The sequence below is a fragment of the Octopus sinensis genome, linkage group LG26 (assembly GCF_006345805.1).
Source record: "Octopus sinensis linkage group LG26, ASM634580v1, whole genome shotgun sequence".
NCBI classification, from domain to species: domain Eukaryota; kingdom Metazoa; phylum Mollusca; class Cephalopoda; order Octopoda; family Octopodidae; genus Octopus; species Octopus sinensis.
The window spans coordinates 10451389-10474781 of NC_043022.1; the positions used below are offsets into that span (position 1 = coordinate 10451389).

Consider the following 23393-nt stretch of genomic DNA (forward strand, 5'->3'; position numbering starts at 1 on the left):
GGATATGGTCAGTTTAAATGCTGAAGGGTTAAATGTGGATATTCCATAAAATTGAATAAAATACCAGCAGAATGAGTATTAAGAGGTCTTAGAATTTATAACAGAGTTTTGGGGTTACCTGAGGTGTGTGTTCAGGTAGTTTCTCTGATGAGGTGTCTACAAGACTGTCTTCTTTCCCTGATATGTCCAGGCTTGGTTTCATAACTTTGCTACAATGTAAAAGCATAAAAGAGAGAGAGAGAAATAGATCAACTGTTACATCCTTTATATACAGATTCATTTTAAATACACAAAAAGACCAACACACCCAATAAAACAAACAAAGTGATTCATTACACATTTTAATTTTTTGTTGTATTTTATTCCTTTTTTTTCTGTTGACTCCATTGAACAGCTGTAATTTCATCTCAGTACAACAAACTGAAGTGAAGTACCACTTGAATAATACACAATATCCTCTGTTGGTCACAGAAACTTTTCCACTCTATGGTAACTATCAACAATTTCAGTGAATTAAGCTGTTGAGAGTGAAAAGTATGCACCAGTGACATTGCAGAGCTGTTGGCAGGATCTGAACCAGTAACCCTCAGCTTAGTAGGCTTGTTTCTTAAACTTACCAAATGCGAACCACTGCCACCACCACCATCATCATCATTTAATGTCTGTTGTCCACACTGGCAAACCCAAAAAGACTGCCATGTTCTACTGTGTACATTGCTATGGTTTCTACAATTGGATACCCCTTCCCAATGCCAACCACTTTACAGAGTGTACCACTGAGGTCACCATTTAACTTGCAAAACAAGACCCTTCAACTGTGAGGGGAGTATTATTGACCTTGTACCAGGTGATGAGAGGTTAGAGTATGACGGGGGACAGAAATAGGTATCTTGCAATAGAGGGGGTACATGGCTACCCCAGCTGGGAAGAGAGAAATAATGGTGGAGAAGAAGTGACAGGGCATATCTTATTTTCATTTCTCTCTCTCATCCCAGACAAATGGCAGAAACACATCCTTGAACACTTAAATGTTAATATCACTTTGTTACAAAACCAAAAAACATTCATTATTGTAATTCTAGGTATCCAAGTAGACAAGATGGTCATCATCATCATCGTTTAATGTCCGCTCTTGGCACCCTACATGGGTTGGACGATTTTGACTGAGGCCTGGTGAACCAGATGGCTGCACCAGGCTCCAATCTTGATTTGGCAGAGTTTCTACAGCTGGATGCCCTTCCTAACACCAACCACTCTGAGAGTGTAGTGGGTGCTTTTTACGTACCACCGGCACGGGGGCCAGTCAGATGGTACTGGCATCGACCTTGCTCGAATCCTTTAACACATGCCACCAGCACAGGTGCCAGTAAGGCGATGTTGGTAATGATCAAGCTCGAATGGTGCCCTTTTATGTGCCACTGGCATGGAAGCCAGTTGGCTGCTCTGGCAACGATCACGCTTGGATCGTGCTTTTGGCACCCTACTAGCATGGGCACAAGTGCCATTAAGGCGACGCTGGTAATGATCACGCTCGAATGGTGGCCTCTAAGTGCCACTGGCACGGAAGCCGGTTAGCCTCTCTGTCAATGATCACGCTCATATGGTGCTCTTTGCACCCTGCTAGCATGGAAACCAGTCATCGAATTTGATTTTGCTTTTGATTGATTTCACTTGCCTCAACAGGTCTTCGCAAGCAGAGTTTTAGTGTCCAAAAAAGGAAAAGGTACGCATAAGTCAGAGATGGAGTATGCATTTGCTCACTCAGGACTCACCTGGAGCTATAACATGGGTTTCCTCTGTCCACAGTAGTGGTCTACATGATCCTTTGGTGTCCATACAAGATTTTGTTGTTAAAATTCATGCACAATAAATTAGTTGTACTTCTTCAATACACAAAAAAGTTTTAACACTTTTTTGAAATATTGAATGGCTATGAGGGTCCAACCAAGTAAAAAAGGAATCAAAGGGATCCACAGACACAAAATGATTGAGAATCACTGATCTATTGAGATTAAATTCTGTTGAGAGAAGAATGAAAGAGAAATAAAAACATACCCGAGAGGTTTCTCTGTTTCTAGTTCAGAGATGTCTTCATAGTTTTCCTTAGATTGTCTCAGATGCTGGAAGGAACCATCATCAGCTGAGTCAGAAAGCTTGCGCTTTCGAATTTCTTTCTGCAAATACAAAGAATTATTTTTCTTCTCAGCAAAGGTGTATCTCAGGTACATACAAAGAGACAGATTGAGAAACAGACACAGACAGAGGAGTGTGTGTTTAATACAAAGAGTACAGAAGGGAAATAACTAGACAAGGAGAGAGAGACGGAGAGCCAGACAGACGGATAGAGAGAGAGAGAGAGACGGAGAGCCAGACAGACGGATAGAGAGAGAGAGAGAGACGGAGAGCCAGACAGACGGATAGAGAGAGAGAGAGAGAGAGAGAATTTCTTTATTCACCATAAGGTTGAGAAAAAGAGGGGACGATACGAGGAAAGACAAAACAAACATTGGGGTCAGGGTATTGAATGAGACGAAACGTATGAATAAACAAACAATTAAAATATATACAATTCAATGAAAATGAGTGATTTACAAAAAAATGAAGCAGAGGACAAGTTCGATCCCACAAACCACATACTCACACTGAAGTCTTTGCTTTCTCCTTTTTTACATTCTCGTTTAAACAGGTTCTTTCACTCACAACATACTTGCTACAGACTTCCATCTTTTACGAAACACACTTTGCGACAGGCATTTCTTCTCCTACCTTATTTTCCGTTTCACGTGGAAAACGAAAAAGTCGATTAGCTCCAGCCTGGAGATGAACATGCCTGTTGCAATTCCTTTCACTCTCGTCTTCCATACTACTTCTTTAGAGCCAGACAGACAGGAGTGTGTGTGTGTAATAAAGAGGATGGGCGGGGGAAGGAAACAGTAAAAGAAATTACAGACCAAACAAAAATCCTGAGATTTAACTCACCTGCCGTTTCATGTACCGGTGACTCGAACTCAGTGAACTTAGAATAGGGTTATTTTTGGATCTGTAACGGGAACGTTTTAGATTTGGTGACCCTTCTGAATTTGGAGAATGAACACAATGGGCTGCTGGACGCTTGCTGCTGCCACCACCACCACTGCCACTTTCGTCAATGGACATGGCTGCTGAAACAGCTGGTGATGACATGTAGCGTGCGGTGTCAGGGGACATGTAGTTTGGTGAGAAGTTGCACAGGGCCAGATCCGGAAGGAAATCGGAGAGCGACGGTATAGATGAGGAAGATGAAGCAGTAGAATGGTTACTTTCTTGACGCCTGAAACAGAATAAGAGAGAGACAGATAGACAAAAAAGTTTGCTAACGAGAGAGAGAGAGAGAGAACAAGACAAACAGACAGAGTAAGAGTGAAAGAAAGAAAGGCAGAACAAAACAACGGAAAGGTAGAAAGGTAGTGAGGTCAAAATACTCCGCTGAAGCCAGCTTTGCCTTTCATTCTTTCAGGGTCAATAAAACAAGTACCAGTTGGATACTGGGGTTGAAGTAATCAACTTAACTCCTCCCTGGAAAAGCCTGGCCTTGTGCCAAAATTTAAAACCAATATTACTGGTCAAAATGTTGTTTGGACATTCCATATTATAATTTTTTCTACTCTAGGCACACGATAAAGATAGACAGGTAGTGAGCAACAATGAGGCCTGTAAAATGGAGCATTAAGGTTCCATAAACCTGAAATACTTTGCAGAATTGTTGAGATATCAATCAAGGCTTCATCTTTACCTGGTTGTAAGAAAAAGTGAACTAACACATGTTCAGACTTCTTTTTTTTTAATCTCAGCCAGAAAATGTATGCAGAAGTAAAGAGTAATGGGCCAGGTGAGAATTGAACCTGCATTCCAGGTTTGGTTTGCTGGAAGTTTACAATCACATTCTGACAATCGTGCATTTTAACCCTTTGGCATTGAAGCCAGCCTAATCCGGCCTAAATATTCTACCTGCTTTATGTTCAAACTTGCCAGATCCAGCCTCTCACACCAACTCTACAGTGTCATTCTAAAAGTAAACATTCACACCAACAAAATCTTGAAGCTACAAGATAACGCATGATTAATTCAAAACAACACGAATGAATATTACATGTGACAGAGTAATTAGAATGCTACATGGTTAAAATATTTTCTAAGCAATGAAGAAGAAGGAGAGAGAGAGAGAGGTTGAAATAATAAAGTGGGCACAGTCTATTGGATCTGCAGGACACTAACAGAAGCTTCCTCTTCATATAATCTGTATACATAATGAAGTAAAACTCAATCCTAATGAAGCACAAACTCTGTCCAAGCTAAAACACATGGGAAGAGCGTGGGATCATAGGGGTGGGGGTAATGAATCTGAAGAAAGACTTAACAAATTTATCAACCACTCATATTTTCAAATGTTGTCAAGACAATCTTCTTGGTAAAGTTTCCAAACAGAATCCTTTGGTGGGGAACAAGTTGAATTAGAAACTATTAATAAATCATTGGTACTTCATTTTATTCTCAATGGAACAAGGATCTTAGCAGGATTTGAATTCAGAATGTACAACACCATAAAAAAAAAAAGACATCACAAGGTGATTTGTCTTAAACTTAAGATGATTTTTGAAATGAGAATATCTGAAATAAACTCCACTGCTCTCAAAAATTAAGTGAAAAAGCCAGAAAAATGATCCAGAATCCTGATCAATCCCAATGGTAGTCATGGAATGTGAAGGTGGGTGTGCAGGCCGTGTTTGTAATGCTGTATGTGTGTCGTCTGCAATGTGAACAGGGACAGTTTTCTCTATGAAGGTCTTTTTTAGTCTATCTACTGATATAATGTATTTATGACCCTTAAGCATGGGGGCCAGTCAGGTGGTACTGGCAACAACCTCGCTTGAATGTTTTTTCACGTGCCACCAGCACAAGTGCCAGTAAGGCAACACTGGTAACGATCACGCTTGAATGGTGCTTTTTATGTGCCACCGGCACAAATGCTTTTCACTTTTTTAATGACAGTGAGGTGTGATTTGAGGGAGAATTCATTGTTATTTCTAGCTAGTCAAGTGACCACATAAAGGTAACAAAAAAGTTTTATATTGGAAGAATATTTTCAGAATTGCTTACCGCCTTTTAGCATTCATACTGTTAATCATGATCACCGACTCCTCCTCATTGTTGGCCCGTTTTCGGCTGCAATATAAGCAATTATTTAATGGTTATGCAGACGGGAGGTACTATAACATGGCAAAGGTACTACAAATCCTTACACAGGCATTTTTATTTTTTTTCTTTATTTTTGTAATGAAATCAGTCATGTCGGGTCAACATGCCTTGTGGATTACCAAAATTAAGAACTGAAGAAATCTCATCGATTGACAATAAATATATGCATGAATAAGCAAAATAAACTAACCTGCCTTCTCGTAGAGCACTCAAGACATCTCCAGGACTAGTTGCAGTTGGTATATCATGTTTCAGAGAGGTAAACCTACATGACATAAATAGATTTGAAAAATAATTGCTGGAAGGTCAATAGTGACATAAAAAAAAAAAAAAAAACTAATACAGTAATATCTTCTTTCCTTAATCCTTTTTTCCCCTTGTGGAGCATAGCGCCTCAACAGTTGTTTTCCACTTTTTGCAGTCATTGGTGTGTTTCTTGGCTGCTTCCCATGTCAGGCCGGTAGTCCTGAGCTCGTCCAAAATGCTTCACTTCCATGTCTGCTTCGGGCATCCTAGCTTCCTTTTCCCCTGCGGGTTCTTTCCTTCATCTAATCTGAACAGGTATGGGCTCCTGGTTGGCCCTTTCCCACAGGTCAGTGTTTGGCACTCTGTCGAACCACTTCAGATGGAGGATCTGACAGACATTTGTTGATGAAAGTCTGGATCTTCTTGTAGTTGCTGCAGCTGGCTCTCCATGTTTCAGAGCCATACAAAAGCACAGATTTTACATAGTATAGTTTGCATGAAGCATTGTCTGATATAGATAAATGTTTTTGATTTATTTTTATGAAGCCAAAACTATGCAGGCTGTAAGAAATAATACAAGTTGATGGTTTGTACTTTTAGCTGGCATTTCAATATTTTGGAGTTAGGACTCCTTTCTCAGAAAATCTTCGGAGAAATGGTGCATACATACACTACAGAACAAAGAAGTTAGCTCACAAGAACCCCAAAATATTGAAATACAGAGTAAAAAAAAACTATTGATATGCATTATTACTAATCACCACCGTGATCGACCAGGCTATCAGATGTTGCTACACATCGCTGGTCACAATGCGCTTCGCATTGTTTTAGCCTTCAAATGATGCCACCCCGCTGGCTAAGCGAGCAGGCCAACAGAAGAAAGAGTGAAAGAAAGTTGGGGCGAAAGAGTACAGCAAGGATTGCCACTACCCGCTGCCGGAGCCTCAAGGAGCTTTAGGTGTTTTCGTTCAATAAACACTTACAACGCCTGGTCTGGGAATCGAAACCGCGATCCTACAACCGCGAGTTCGCTGCCCTAACCACTAGGCCATTGCGCCTCCACGCATTATTACTAATAGCTGACAGAATCGTTAGCAAGTCAGACAAAATGCTCAGCAGTATTTCTTCTGGCTCTTTATGTTTTGAATTCAAATTCTGCTGCATCCAACTTTGCCTTCCATCCATTTGGAGGTCAATGAAATAAGTCCCAGTTGAACACTGGGGTCAATATAACTGGCTTATCACTTCTTCTAAAATTGCTGGCCATGTGACAAAGGTTGCAACCCCTATTTCTCCTAACTTGCATCATTTTGGCTTTAAAAAAAAAAATTTAAAAAGCATTTATGACAAGAGTTCAGAGAGCATGAACCTCCACCAAGGCAACACCAACATCCCTTCAACGATGAACCAGAGATGATTTTTGAAATGAGAATATCGGAAATAAACTCAACTGCTCTCACAAACGAGGATACTAAAAATGAACCCAGCCACTCGCAAAAATTAAGTAAAAAAAACAAAAAAATAATCCAGAATCCTTGTTTGGTACCTGATCGATCTCAAAATCTAATCAGTTTGTGCCAGTCATGAGGCCAAACATCCCTGAAAGTTTCATCCGAATCCATCTAGCGGTTCTTGAGATATCTTGTCCACGGACAAACAAACAAACAAACATGACTGAAAACAATACCTCTGCCTTTGCTAAGGTGGAAGTAATAATAATAATATTTAAAACTAATACTAACTTTGGACTGTGGATGGCTCCAGTTTCAGGTGGTGCAATTCGAACAGTCACTGGACTCCGTAATTTGTTCACATTTGTCTCAAGAAGTGGAATCTTGATTTTCTTTTCTAGATTGACAAGTGGTAGGACACCTGGTACACTTCTGGAAGGGTAACAGACTTCTGGTCGTTGCAAGGCATGAGGGGTGAAACCAACTGGACTTATTACTGGCCTGTAGAAGATAATAATTCAGATTATTAAATAAAATGCATATTTGATATTAGCAAAGGCTTAGATAACTGACCGAGTAGAAATGATTTGGAATGCTAACATACATAGGCACAGGCATGGCTGCGTCATAAGAAGTTTGCTCCCGATGTACATGGCTCTGGGTTCAATCCCATTGTGTGGTACCTTGGGCAAGTGTCTTCTACTATAGTCTTAGGCCAACAAAAGCCTTGTGCGTGGATTTGGAAGACAGAAACTGAAAGAAGCCCATTGTGTATGTGTGTGTGTGTGCTTGTGTTTTTGCATATGTATTTGTCACCCACCACCGTTTGACAACTGGTGTTAGTATGTTTACATCCCAATAAGTTAGCGTTTCAGCAAAAGAGACCAATAGAAGATACAGGTCTTGAGATTACATCTCTCAACTTTCTTTTAGTTACATGCAGAATGCAGTTCAGTTGATTCTATATTGCTTCAATTCACTTATCTGTTGGCTAAGGGTACAAAATCGTCTGAGAAGTAGAGAAAGATTTAATTCTCATCTGATTAGCACTACAAGAGCCGAGAACAAAACCACTGACACCCATAAAGCTTAATTTGTTTGATTCCACCAGCATTTCTCAAAATGAGTAGTGAAAAATTTTATAAGATACTGGGAGCAAAAGTACAATAAATGCACCTTTTAACCATTAAATGGCAGGAAAGGGCTGCATGAATATATGTGCTAAAAGAACAAAAATCGAAAAATATCTTCAGCATTTAAACTGGCCATATTCAATCAAAATATACCTGTTTGATGTTCAATCTGGCTAGATTTGGCCTCACGTCTACCCTATAATGTCATTGTAAAAATATACAATCACATTGAAACTGTAAAGCTACAAAGCAATGCATGATTAATTCTAAACAATGTGAATAAATAAATATTAAATCTGACAGAGTAGTTTGAGTGCTAGAGGGTTAAGGGTAATTTTTATACTTATTTTTACTTTAAATTCTTTTATTTGTTTCAGTCATTTGACTGCGGCCATGCTGAAGCACTGCTTTTAGTCGAACAAATCAACCCCAGGACTTATTCTTTGTAAGCCTAGTACTTATTCTATCGGTCTCTTTCGCTGAACTGCTAAGTTACGGGAACGTAAACACACCAGCATCGGTTGTCAAGCGATGTTGGGGGGACAAACACAGACACACAAACATACATACATATATATATATATATATGGTGGGCTTCTTTCAGTTTCCATTTACTAAATTCACTCACAAGGCTTTGGTCAACCCAAGGCTATAGTAGAAGACACTTGCCCAAGGTGCCATGCAGTGGGACTGAACTTGGAACCATGTGGTTGACAAGCAAGCTACTTACCACACAGCTACTCCTGCACCTATAAGTACAAAAACTATAATAATTGTTAGTTGCTTGCACAATAAAATTTACATTCTCCTTATCGAATATGCTGTGCAATGTTCACTTTCCTTTCATGATGGCTGTATCCATGTAAAATTTTTGAAAGAGCAATTGATGTCTGCTGTACTTTAATGAAACATCAAATGATGATGTCCATTGTTTAAAGGTTAATTACCCTAATTTTCAAAAACACTTTCAAGTATTATTCCATGTCTAAATTATCTCTTTTACTCGTTTCGGTCATTTGACTGTGGCCATGCTGGAGCACCACCTTTAGTCGAGCAAATCGACCACAGGTGAGCTGTTTTTACTTCATACCTGGAGACCACTTCACTTTTTAGAAATAGCACCCAAGTTCCAACACGATTTTATGTAAGAAACTGCTTGTGAAGTCATATAACAAACAACAGATTTAAAATTAAAAACTTGGTTATTTTACTAAAACTTGAATTCTTCAACATTTTCAAAATCAATTAAAAAGACGCAAGCAGTATATATAGTAGAGATATGATCATAAGCAACACCAAATACATTTATATTTACATTTATATGTTTATATTTCTGGGTTGACATTAAAGCTCAACACAGCCTTATGGCTAGCTGCACCCTGTCAAACCACCCAACCCATGCCACAATGAAAATCAGCCGTTAAAGATCATCATCCTCATTTAACGTCCGTTCTCCATGCTAGCATGGGTTGGACGGTTCGACCGGGGATCTGGGAAGCCAGAAGGCTGCACCAGGCTCCAGTCTGATCTGGCAGTGTTTCTACAGCTAGATGCCCTTCCTAATGCCAACCACTCCGTGAGTGTAGTGGGTGCTTTTTACGTGCCAGGCGAGGCTGGCAACGGCCATGATCGGATTGGTGCTTTTTACGTGCCACCAGCATGGAAGCCAGTTAAGGCGGCGCTGGCATCGGCCACATTTGGATGGTGCTTTTTATGTGCCACCGGCACAGGGATCCCAACTGCAGTTTCCATTGGGTGATGACAATTATGATGATGATAATGAAAGGTGATGAGTTGGTAGAGCTGTCAGAGTATTGGATAGTAAGCCTTGCAGTATTTGTTCCAGTTGTCAGCACCTTGAGTTCAAATCCCGATGAGGTCAACTTTGCATTTCATTCATCTGCAGTCAATAAGAAAAAGTACTGATCCACTGTGGTGGACTGGCAAAACTGTTTTGAGTGTTGGACACAGTATGCCTTGTAGTATTTGCTCCAGCCCATTGTACCATAGCGAGGGCATTTATGATGACATTGATATGAAGCAGTATTGGACCCTAAAGTGAAGGATGTCTTTTCCTTTGGACGACATCAGTGATAGGGGAGGAGATTGATATTGGGCAACGGCCAATCTGCCACAAAAAAAAAAAAAAAAAAATTCTTGCCACATGTATGCACTTCTGCAAACCATCAAATACATAGTCAGCTAGGACTGACAGAACCTCGGCCCTTCCACCATACATGTCAGCCCTGTATATGAAGGACTACATTGGCAAATATGGTCCTCTGTATTTTACCCTTTAGCATTCAGATTCTTTTGCATTTTGCATTCTTTTCAATTAATCATGCACTACCTTGTGGCTCAATGATTTCAAATGATGTGATTGTTTACTTTTAGAATGACATTGCAGGGCAAATATAAGAGGCCAGATCTGGCTGGTTTGAACTTAAAACAGACAGAATATTCAGGTCGAATATGGTCAGTTTAAATGCTAAAGGCTTAAGACAGTGATGTAAAGAGGATTTAACTGCTATTTCCAGCAGGCTGACTGGCTGCATAGCAGTACGTTTGTTAGTGTGTGTGTGTGGTACGTCCTAAGACTAGTCAAATAATTTCCAAAGTTGTTCTTTTATTTATGGAAATCTATAAACCTATATAATCTCTGAAAGCTCTTCACTCTAACATTAGCATTATGCTGGAATCTCTTTTCAGTCTAAAGGAAGAACATCTGCTCATGATACCTCACACACACACCTATATGATGTACATTCAACCCCTCTCCACTACCGCCACCAGACTAACTTGTTTACTGCCGATCACATGGTGTAGATGTAACTCAAAGATTAAGTTTCAAATAAAACATGTTTTGGAATGTGTGTTTGTTTTGTTGAGACAGACAAACACATTCCATTTTGCAGCAGCCCCCACCAGGATTAACATTAATTTGATGAAGTCCACAGATTTTATTCATATTTTGAATAGTGTAGCATTATCAATGTGATCACATGAGCCGATCTGAAATGGTCATTGTTTTTGTTACTCCAGGCCAAGCTGGATTGAGCAGAGCTTATGAACAAAGAGGATCCATTTCAAGATCCTGGTTGTATTTTCCTTGAGCGTTGCACATCTCGGACTACCTGGCTGTGGGGTTAAAGAAGTTTGTTTCCCAACCACATGGTTTCGGGTTCAGTCCTATGGCATGACACCTTGAGCAAGTGTCTTCTACTATAGCTCTGGAATAACCAAAGCTTTGTGAGTGGATTTGGAGGGATGGATGTCATTGTTCAGTTTTAGTTCAAGATTTCTTTGCCAATAGAGCAAGAGCCAGTTTCTAACCTAGATCCAAAGCTCCTTCATCAAAATTTCAACATCAACAACATTGTTTGTTTGTATGTATGTATGTTATTGTGCAGTTTTAGTTCAAGATTTCTTGCCAACAGAGAACGAATCGGTTTCTAACCGAGATCCAAAGCTCCTTCAATGGAATTTCAACATCAACAACAGGGTATTTTTGTATGTATGTATGTATGTATGTATGTATGTGCAGATTTATATGTTTTGTTTTATGCATATATTCTCATACATATAGTTGCATATCTAGGCATGCTCATATAAATTTAAATGATAAACTTCTGAAAAGTTTTACACATTTTTACAATTCCAGTGATGGATAGGATCTGTAGTCTTTGAATTAGCTTTCTCCTTTCTGGCTTTGAGAAGCCTAATTTCTCAAGACTGGTATGTAGGCAGTGTGTTACATATCCCAGGGCCCCAATAATTGCAAGTATAAACCTGAACTTGTAATTTGGATAGCATAACTATAGATTTCTCAATAGTTCAACGTAGAGACCATAACCTTGTGGCCTATGCAAGGGGTGTAACCAGCCCACTTACGTGTACCTTTCCTTCATTAGACACTAAACTCTGCTTGTGAAGACCTGTCGAGGCAAGTGAAATCGAAATCAAATTCGGTGACTGGCATCTGTGCTAGTGGAGCACTAAGAGCACCATCCGAGCATGATCATTACCAGAGCGGCTCACTGGCGTTCGTGCCGGTGGCACGTGAAAAGCACCATTCAAGCATGATCATTACCAGCATCGCCTGACTGGCCCTTGTGCCGGTGGCACATAAAAGCACACAATACACTCTTGTAGTGGTTGGCGTTAGGAAGGGCATCCAGCTGTAGAAACTCTGCCAGATCGAGATTGGTACAGCCATCTGGTTTGCCAGTCCTCAGAGAAATCGTCCAACCCATGCTAGCATCGAAAGTGGATATTAAACAATGATGATATATAGACAGACAGATAGATGCAGATTTTCTCTCTCTCCATTTTTTTGCTTTCAATTCTTTCTGTTGAAGAGTGTATCATAACTAGTAACACCACTAAGTACAATGGTAGACTAACCATTATACTGGTAACTGATGAGGTAATGATAATCTATATGAAGCTCTAACTCATACAGTAGTGGCCATACATCTAACTATAGACACAGGATGTGTTTGTGTGTGTAGGGTAGAGAATACTGTACAGTGTATAACATAGCTACAAGGATTTATTCAACCATATCACTCCTTTGTAGATGTGTAGTTTTGTGTTTAAATTAAAAATCATCACCAGTATTATTAATAGCTTAACCCTTTCGTTACTATATTTCTGACCAAAATACACCCCTTATGTGTTTCAATTAATTTCTAACGTAATCATAAATTTAGTCTGGTTTCATTAAACAACTATAACTTTTTTATTTATCAATATATTAATCTGATTTTTGGAAGATAATTTAATGAAATATTCTCAACCAATTCTATACTATAATTTTTGTCACAAAGTGACTCTAATTGCAGGTAGATACAGGTAAATTCAACAAAATATAAAATTATTAAAATTTTGTTCAAACATCGCTATAGAAAATGGGTTATTAGCTAATATTCAATTGGGTATCCAACAAAATTTTACGATAGAATTTGTTATTCTGGGTAACTTTCTGATACCCATAATAATATTTATGGCAAAATAGTCTTAATTTCATTTAAGGTTGTGGGAAACCACAAACTATCCTTTCTTTCGCTTTGTTTACATTCAGCGTAACGGTTCGTTTCCGCCATAATGATTTCAAATAGGCTCATTCGAAAAAGTAAAAAGAAATAGTCTAAGGCTTTACTCTCCTGGGAAAGTCTGTGGCTTGGTCCAGTTTCTTCAGAAAAATCACCGAAAGAAACAGTTTTTAAATTTTCACTCCATTCAGGTGCCAATTCATTTTCTTTATCGCTGTCGGAGATCTCGGATTCACTGTTTTCACTTTCGGAAAATGAAACATCGGATTCATTATCAAATACCTTGTGCTTTTTTTTTTCAGTCATAGGAGTTAGATTTATGAAGGTCTTCAGTAGAAAATCCTTCGAATTCTGACTCGCTGCTTGATATAATGAAATTCGTATCCATTTTTTGTCAGAATTACAAATTTTGAAAATACAATAGGAACAAATTTCGGAAAAAAATCTCCCAAAATTCACGGAATTAAAATTACACTTCGATTATTGTACAAAACTGTAGTTGAACTGTTTACGAAGTATAATACGTGTTTTCACGAATGTACTAAAGAGATTTGCTCTGATATTCTCATTTAAATATCAATAAGTAAATACAGGCGGGTTTGGGTGGTTTGGTCACATTAACCAAAATTTTTTTCGGGCGGCTTTGGTAACAAAAGTGTTAAATACCATAGATGAGCGCTTCTCAAGCTATCTAAAGTAGCATACCAGCAATTTTGTTTTCCTAATGTGCTAGGGACCGGTAATATTTCTTAGTAATATTAATCTATACCAGAAACAATATATATAATGAATACTAGCAGAATTGCCTGGCGATGCTCGGGGCTGAATTGCTTGAAAGTACCGTTAATGATTGCACTGAATTATGATTATTCAGGCAAATATTGATATAAGTTTAAGGTGGGAGATAAGGACTTAACGATCAAACGTGTGCCATTGCATTGTTTTGGGGGAACCAAATTTCTAATGAGCATTATAGGGGCACCAACTTTAAGTTTGAGAATGTGTGGTGATAGTCCGGGGGGCTCAAAGGAATTGAGTACTTCTATTGGATAGTTGATGACGTCCTCTGGGTCAGGAGTTGTATCGATAGACTTATATACATAGACATCCCCAGGAATGAGTTTTAGCATTTCATCATTAATATGGTGAACAGTTTTATTCCTCGGGGCCAGAATAGCCCTTTGGCCAATCCAATTCATATTCTGATAATTATCTTGTAGATCTGGGAACACTGCATCTCTGAGATCAGAAGGCGTTTTAACAATGGTACAAATGGAATCGATGGCAATATTACCATTTTCATCCCCTGGTATTTTGCCTTCGCCAAGTGCAAGGAGGGTGTGAGAAAATGTTGCTGATGTGATATTACGTCGCATATGAGCACGCATATTGGTGTGAAGTTTGAGAGTCTTCACCAGTGGCCACAATGTGGATGACTTAAGACACGCACTTACTGCATCAGTTCTAGTCCCTTTGGGAATAACGGAAAGTGTTTGTCGGAAGTCCCCTGAAAGAAGAAGTGTTATGCCTCCCATGGGAGCTGAAGAGTGTTTGATGTCTCTGAGAGATCTATTTAGTGCCTCAAGAGCACCTCTGTGGGCCATCGTGCATTCATCCCAAATGATAAGCTTGCATCGTCTGAAGACTTCTGCCTGATCGGAGCTGTTACTGATGTTGCAAGTTGGTTTCTCAGTCTTCGCTAAGTCAAACGGAAGCTTGAAAGTGGAGTGAGCTGTCCTGCCGCTTGGCAACAAAGTAGCTGCAATTCCAGATGATGCCACAGCTAGGGCAATGCCTTGTGTTCGCCTAATCTCAGCCAATATTAATTTGTTGAGAAAAGTTTTCCCAGTGCCCCCAGGAGCGGCCAGGAAAAATATCCCCACAGCTTTGGCCCGGACTGAATTAACAACGGAGTTGTAAGCGAACTTCTGTTCTGAAAGGAGCTTTGGCTCATTGTTGGCTATGTACTCGGCAAGCTCGTCAACATTAAAACATGTCTCACGCAGCAAATGTGAAGACAGAGTGTTTGTGCCTTCCCGCCCATATCAAGTACAGTATCTTCGAACGTAGTTTGTTACCACACAGCCACACCTGCCCCTATGTGTGTGTGTATGGGTAGATATATTATGCATGTATATATGTGTACATATTACATGTACATCTCTCTCTCTCTCTCTCTCTCTCTCTCTATATATATATATATTATATATATATATATCTACACATAAAATACAAAATAGAAAGTTATATCTTGATATCACTAGTGATAACAATACTCAAAATATATAACAGACTGGAATTGTAGGCCCGTCTCTTGCAATTTCGATCAATTGGATTTTGTATAGAAGTGTACGGCTGCAGCGAAATTCATTTTTGGACTTTCTTCTATCGAAGGTATTTTAACAAAAATGCTTCCGTAAAGACGGTGAAAATATTGTCAATTTCCCCAAACAGGGACACAATTCAATTTTAAAACAATAACCAAACCCCCTTCTCCGAAAGGGGGAGGGTTACGATTTACAATTATTTAACAAATGCAACACAACAACGTTTCCCTGACGAGGAACCAACAAACGTGATTACAATAGTCAAACAGTAATAATAATAACAACAAACCTTTTTAATGTATCCCCATTTATGTGAAACCACTTATTCAAGTTCAAGTCATTGATGCAATTTTATACGAATTGCTAATACACACATAATAAGGGTGAAAAATTGAATATTAATTTGATTAATATGAATTGAAAACCAGTGGTGTAGCATATAAGACCACAGCGGATCTTCTTCTAGCAAAAAGGATGACCAGTATTAATTGCTCATCCCTTTTATATAAATACTTTCACTTTAATTGTTGCACACTTGCAAAGAGAAAGGAGGAGAAAGTGTAGTGGTAATGGTAGGAGTGAAGCACTTGAAATGAAAGAGGGAAATCGTAAAATATTTACTTTTCTTGAATTTTTTCTTAATTAGGGGTGAAATTGAAAAAACTTTACATGCCACAACCCGATGGAATCTACTTGTAAAAATGATAGGTAAATTCCAATTGAAGAAATTCTATATTGTAGAATTGTATAAAACGAACGGTTTGGGAGGCAGAGAAAATCTGCCTTTTATCATAAGAGATAATAAAAGCTGACAATTTTTTTTTTATCTTGTATTTATTTTGTAAACAAATATTACAATATTTCATAAGTATTTTATAATGTTTCTCTCTTTTCTGGAAACTGGCCACTTACCAGCAGTGGATGGCTCGCAGACCGGCACCGGTCCATTGACCACTACTTTGAGTAGCACTGCCATAGATAGTAGAATCCGAGAATGTGGGACAAAATACCTCATAGTCATTTAGGCATGATCATTGACATTCTGAGTCAACCTTGCCTGCTGCTGCTCCCTTTGGGTTCAAAAACAAATACTAATTAGGTATTGGTTTCAATATAAATATTTCAAATTTTTGGTAGGGGGTTAGCAATTTTATGGGGATGGGATGGGGTTAGTTGATTACATGGACCCCAGCATTTGATTTAGTGTAATGTTTTATTAACCCCTGAGAGGATGAAAAGCAAAGCTGACCTTCCTGGGATTTACAGTCAGCATGTAAAAATCCACAAGAATGCTGCTAAGTATTTTTGTCCAATGTACCAATGATTCTACCAGTTCAATAACTGCATTTCTTCCCAAAACATGTGGCTTTGTACCTATATCAAAAATCATTATTGATATTCAAAAAGTTTATAGGATTGTGAACAGGTAAATGTAGTAGAGTTCTGTACTAGGCACTTTGTGGTATTTACAAACAAATAACAGCTGTCCCAGGAACCTGGTGGAAGTTTGCATTGGTAAAAACTATGCAGTGATGTTCATGAGTATGGATAAGTTTATAAGTATGATATGCAAGGAAGAGAAATATATATATATATATATATACATTTGTGTGCAAGCAAATTTTCTGTCATTGTCAATGCGACGATCACACACTACACACCTTTCTTTCAAGCACTTCTGTTAACAGTGAACATGAGCTAGAATGTTAAAATTTAGTGCACATGCACAGCAGTGTTCAAGGTCAATCTATGTCAAGCAGCTTCACTCTCCGTGCTTTAGCTTCGTTACTATAGCAACAATCCGCATACTTATTGATCAGATCATATATATATATATATATATATATATATATGTATATATGCAGGTAAAACACACATATCAAAGATAAAGAATTAACAGATCTATGCATATCATCATTTAATACACCCCTTTTTTTCCCCATGCTGGCATGAATTGGACGGTTTGACAAGGACAAATGAGCCAGAGGGCTCTACCCAGTCCTATGCCTGCACATGCTCATATATATTTATACGTACATTTTCACAAATGATTGCCGTTCTCTTGTACTTCCTCGTTGTCAATAGCATTTCTGACTTGCTATCCATGATATCTTGGACGACTATTCAGATCTGCTGCAGATTTGCATGGTCTGAAGCTTAGATGACAGACAAAAATTGTAACTAACTGTGTGCTTCCAACCAGTGAGGTCTGCACACATCGCCACTTCTATTGCCAAAAGACTTTCAGAAACATTTTTTCACGCTAAGAGTTGCTGAAGCATGGAACAGACTGCCGGCATCAGTTGTTAGTTGTCGGAGCACTGCATCCTTCAAAACTTCCATGCTTCCTGAGATTCGCCAACACTGCACCTGATTTTCTCCCCTCCATACGCACACAAGCATGTATCTGACTCATACACTGTTCACTTCCCACACATTTGTACATTACTGCATATGCTTTATACGCACTTTTTGACAAGTTGTGGTGCACCTGAGCACTGTATACAATAATTCCATTATTAGATGGAATGACAAATGAGATCACCATAAAGAGACCATCTTTATGTCATTGGATTATAGTGATAAACGTTTGTACAACACAAGTACCACACATTGAGGTCCTATGTTTAGTACCTAGTGACAGGCTTAAAGTGAGATGATCAGCAATCACGTGAAATTGCTGGTTTTTTGTCAGAGTGTCCCTCTCATAGAAGGATGCTGTGTGACAACAACTAGAGATCCCTTACTCTCAGTAGTTTCATTGTGTGCCCTGACACCAACCAAGAGTGTTTCTGCATCCTTGAACTCAGATTCATCATCGTCATTTAGCACCCATTTTCCATGCTGGCATGGGTTACATGGTTTGATTGGAACTGGTAAGCCAGAGAGTTGCACCTGGCTGAAGTCTGTTTTGGCTTGGTTTCTACAGCCCTTCCTAATACAAACCATTTCACAGTGTGTACTTGGTGTCTTTCACATGTCACAAGCATGGGTACCATCTATGCATCAGTGGCAAGGGTATGTTTTACATATTAGTGGCTTGGGTGGTTATTACATGTCACTGGCACAGATGCCTGCTTTGTGTCACTGGCAGGGATTGTTATTACATATACTTGTTAAGCTATAGCTGAGACCCTGATAGGTGCTACTCTGGGCCAGTGTGGCACCTGGGAACAATAGTGGCAAAGAGGTGATTCCAAACCCCTCAAAACCCTGGAACTCCCAAACCAGAGCCCCACTACCGAATGCATTTTGAAGTCACACCCAAAACATACATATATATGTGTATGTGTGTGGCTTACCAGAGTGTTTGTTGATCTAGTGCAGCGCTCCGCAACCAGCATGATGTGGCATACTGGTGTGTCACGAGACAATGCTAGGTGTGCTGCAGTGTAACTTGAATATAATGTTTTCCCCTGTACTTTTAGTTATATTTTTAGTCCAGATGTGCTGCCAAATTTTGAAAAAAATATAAGTGGACCACAAATGAAAAATTGTTATGGAGCACTGATCTAGAGTGATTTGCATTTAACCAGTTTGACAACAATTCGGTGCAACACCAGTGCAGAATCAGCTCCCTCCGACAAGTCATCCTAACAAGACGTCTGCGTTGGCTGGGTCATGCCCTCCGTCATCAACCAGGAGAATTCATCTATGAAGCAATTGCCCCAGCTCCCCTTCAGGTTTGGCGAAAGCAATGTGGTGGACAACGAAAAACCTGGCTGATCTGGAACCCAACCTAGGCCCCCATATCTACGTCGTTGGCTGCTGGAATAAGGAGTGGTTGGAGATCACGCAGTCATTAGCCTCAAATCGCCAGACCTGGTCGGCGTTTGTGAGAGATGCAGCATTGAGGATGAATGAAGCCAGCTCAACCCACTCCAGGTGAATGCTGTAAAAAGAAGTTTGACAGGAGAGTAGAACGCTGTGACAACAAATAGGGGTCCCTCACTCCTGGTAGTTTTACTGTTTGCCTTGACATCAACCAAGGATAATTCTGTTTTTGTATTTGGATGGGTTGTCATCTCATATATTTGTTAACCCACTACTGAAAGCATACATTTTATGGTTATTCCCAAGACACACGTGTGTGTGTCTTACTAGAGTGTTTGTTGAACCAGTGTGATTTGCATTTAACCACTTTGACAGGAGTAAAATGTTTATTTCTTGGCTGGAGATGTGTGTGAAGGTTTCAGTATGTATGTTTGCTTACACACAAATTCTATGTAAATGTTAACGTGTATATATGGTACCTGCTCATCTATTATTTACCTTCAATATATTTTTTTCATTTTATAAACATAAACTGAACCATTACCAACAAAGTAAGGATCACCGTCATCATTATTTGTCTCTATTTAGTCCCAAATCAGTTCTGATGCACAGCATCCCACCGAGGCCATCCCGTCTTATGATTTGTCTGCCATATCGTATATCTAATACATTTTCAAATATGACCAGCCATTATTTTTAAAACGATAGTGTATCATAAAAAAAATTAGCTGCTATATCTAGCAGATCAGGCTACCCTTAGAGTGGATCTTCTTTTTTGCTCGTTTACTAGACGGTAGTGGATAAAGCTTATCTGGTAAAATCGGCTTAATGAGATTGATAAATTAGCGACGAGAGAGAATGTAAGTGAATCCAGCCGGTTCCGGAAACATCTTTCTGTAACAATAATACACAACTTCCTAAAACAAACAGCTTTTAGTCATACGATCAAATACAATTGTTATTGTTTTGCAACAAGTCAGTTCCGATTTTGTAGACCTGATCGAAGGCATTCGAATCGCGACCACCCTTGATCATTTTGATCTATCAACAACGTCACATAACCATAATAGAGCATAGGCCTTAGTCCACTGATTTGGAGGGCGGGAACAGCTGCTGACATATTTTACTGACATTGGAAAGATTAAATAAGTTGACCTCGGTAGGATTTGAACTCAGAGCCTTAAGGGTCTTAACTAAATAACTGCACTAACGATTCTACCAAATAATAATTAATAAATACCTTATCTGAAGAGAAAATAGTGGAAATGTTATTTAACCCCAGGTCAATAAAGACCTGGCAAGTCTAAAGCATTCCAGTAGTGACCATCCTACTACAAGGGATAGTTCTAAATATCCCCAATCTATCTAATGTTTTCCTTCTGCTTCAAAGACAATAAATTCGGAATCTGGAGGAAACTTGGCTGCTATTTCTGGCACTAGGGGCTCTCATGTTTTACACCTATTACACACATTTTTTTTTTGATTTTCTGATAGACGTAACGCCCTATATTAACCCTTTTTTTATGGAAATGTGCGAATCGGCGAATCTCGTAATGTTTATATATCTATACAATGGTATTCTTTCGTTTTGACTATACAATAAGGTTTTGGTCATTTCAAAAATATACTGGTCTCTCTCACCCATCTCAGTATGTGTATTTGAAATTCAATATTGCATAAGGGCTTTATCATAACTATATGTGTACGTGTGTGGGATTTCTAAAGCTGTTATCTTCCTCTGGGCTATTTCAGTTTCGTGTTTCCACTTGCCAGACTGTTTGACAAGTGAAAACACGAAAATTAAATCACCTGAGAAGTTATCAACTTCGAAGATAAATATATATATTTATATATAAACATAAATTACATGATGTATTGGATATCATTATCTTCCAAACGCATATTGTCTGTGTATGTAGATAATCCTGGTAAAGGGGTTAAGAAGCTTACCAGCACGTGGTTCTGGGTTCGATCACAGTGTGTCAGCATTTGGAACAAATATTATCCTATTTATAGCCTCGTGTCGACGAACACACCGAAGGAAACTATGCAGAACTTGCGGTGTGAATGTATGTGTGTATGCACGCGCGCATGTATATATATATATGTGTGTGTGTGTGGAGAGAGAGAGAGAGAGAGAGAGAAATGTCTGTATCTATTAACCAAAATGATCGAGTGAACGAAACCGTGGTCGGGATATGTAATCCCTCCTTGCTGTACGCATAAATACATATTAGACTCCAAACATTTTTCTAATACAGGAGGTTACACTGAGTACTTCCATAGTTTTCAATTACAACAACACATAGATATACAAACACAAACTTAACTGGCTTCAAAGAACTCACCTTTCTTGCATTTCTGATGCTGTTCTATGGAAACGAGGAAGTGGCGACGAGAGATAAGTCCTATTACCACTGTTATTAAGAGGACTACGGAATTTCCCACCGCTGTTAGTCCTTAATTGTTCATTAGGTGTGTTCATATTAGTGTTTCTGTTTCTGTGCCGCGGGTGATGTCTGGGAGACATCGGTGTGTAGGCTGTGCATCTCGCCATCGGAGATGAACCAGACAAATCACCGTCAACTGCAGCACTTCTTTTGTTGAGGTTTCTCTTCCGACTAATATTGCGGATCCCATCGGAAGACGAAGGCGTTTTCGAGACCCCACCATCCTTATTGTTTCGCTTAAACAGTGAAAACAAAGAGAAGCCTGTCCTACCTTCTCCAAACATAGCAGCTAAGACAGACGAAACCGTATTTGGACGGTGTTTGTTGTCCCAAAGTTTTTCGTTTCGATTGTTCCAGTTCAAATTCGGATATAGGTTTCCTTTCGAGCCGTCTGCTTTGACGACTTTGCCACACTTGTCTGGTATATTTCGGCCAAAGTTCTGGCAGAAGTTGACCACAGTAGAAAGCCAGAGACTCTCTTCTTGTTGGGAAGGCCCAGTTTTCTTCAGAAACAAGTAGCAACTTACTAGACATGCGCAGTACAGTAGAAATGCTGTAAATCCAAACAGATATTGAATTATTAAACCTGCTGATAGGATAGCGATTACCACATTTAGAAATTTAGTCATTTTCTATAAAAACTCTACATTCTTCTTCATTTCGTCTGTCAACGAGGAGACATTGCATGCTGCGAGAAGAAGCAAAGGACAGGAAGATATAGTAAGCACTAGGGCAACCGAAAAATCGCAAACGCTCATTGCCATTGGATAATAGTCTTTACGTTTAATTTCAAAAATCGTTAATATTATTTCCAACAATACTTATGTTATAATTTATTTATAAATTAGATTTATGCAATACTAATTTATTTTTTAATGAATCTAATTATTGTTCAGACAATAAATATACGGACTTCAAACTAGCTCCGTCGCCATTGGTTGAGAGATCGTCAGTTTGAATTCTGAAGCGGTTTATTTAAAGAAGGATTTTCGAACGGAAATTTGTGAATTCACCGAAGCTCGAGGTTTGTTGTTTACTTTATTTACGAATATACCTTATGAAATCCAATCATCTTTTACTAAATACTTTATATCTATATATCTCTCATAATTTCAATATAGAAGTGTAATTTGTTTTAATTATCTGGACATTTAATTACGTTTGTTGTGTTTATATTTCCTTCCTTCGTCATTCAACTTTCTATGGATTTCAATTTGATTCCGATTTCACGAAGTGGGTCCTAATAGCCGTTCGATGTTTTAAAAGATCTTACTGTATTTTTATAGTTAAATATTAGGAATTATATTTAAAAAATTGTGGTAATGGTAAATTTTCGCACTTGTAAAAATTTACCAGACTTTTTAAAGTTTTGTGTGTGAAGCATCGAAAAATCGTGCTTTATATATTAACCGAAAAGGTTAATATACAGATGATCTATATATTAACCGAAAAATCTTTCCTTATATTTTATCAGGTTCGTTTCCTTAGTACAAGATGAGCATTTCGGTGTTATAATTCAGCACTTTCTTCTTTAGAAATGGGCCGACTTTCGTTTTGAATCTCAGACTTGTCAACTAATTTTCGCCCTTTTCCGCGAGATGGTCTACAAATGAATATCCAGTTTCAAAACTCACAAAACATTTTAATTAACAATAACTCTCCATGAGTCCCAAAATATCTTCTCTTGTAGGAGTATAACCTATTACACATAAACTTTAACAAC

At 38.8% G+C, this 23393-nt stretch overlaps 2 protein-coding genes across 2 annotated transcripts in view; one reads left to right on the forward strand and one right to left on the reverse strand.

The window, feature by feature from the left end:
- The window catches only part of LOC115224728 (nuclear pore complex protein DDB_G0274915), a 43284-nt gene extending 20887 nt beyond the window's left edge, over nt 1–22397 (reverse strand). Inside the window, exons 1-7 of the mRNA XM_029795600.2 lie at nt 21569–22397; nt 7224–7433; nt 5426–5500; nt 5137–5202; nt 2980–3310; nt 2056–2174; nt 119–209 (exon numbers count right to left, since the gene is read on the reverse strand). Coding sequence (XP_029651460.1) covers nt 119–209; nt 2056–2174; nt 2980–3310; nt 5137–5202; nt 5426–5500; nt 7224–7433; nt 21569–22299 — 1623 coding nt within the window. The 5' untranslated portion in view covers nt 22300–22397. The remainder of the gene's footprint in view (nt 1–118; nt 210–2055; nt 2175–2979; nt 3311–5136; nt 5203–5425; nt 5501–7223; nt 7434–21568) is intronic.
- Nucleotides 22398–22578: 181 nt separating this feature from the next.
- LOC115224806 (condensin complex subunit 1-like) overlaps nt 22579–23393 on the forward strand; it is a 74343-nt gene continuing 73528 nt past the window's right edge. Inside the window, exon 1 of the mRNA XM_029795730.2 lies at nt 22579–22694. The gene's annotated coding sequence lies outside the window, so the exon portion shown is untranslated. The remainder of the gene's footprint in view (nt 22695–23393) is intronic.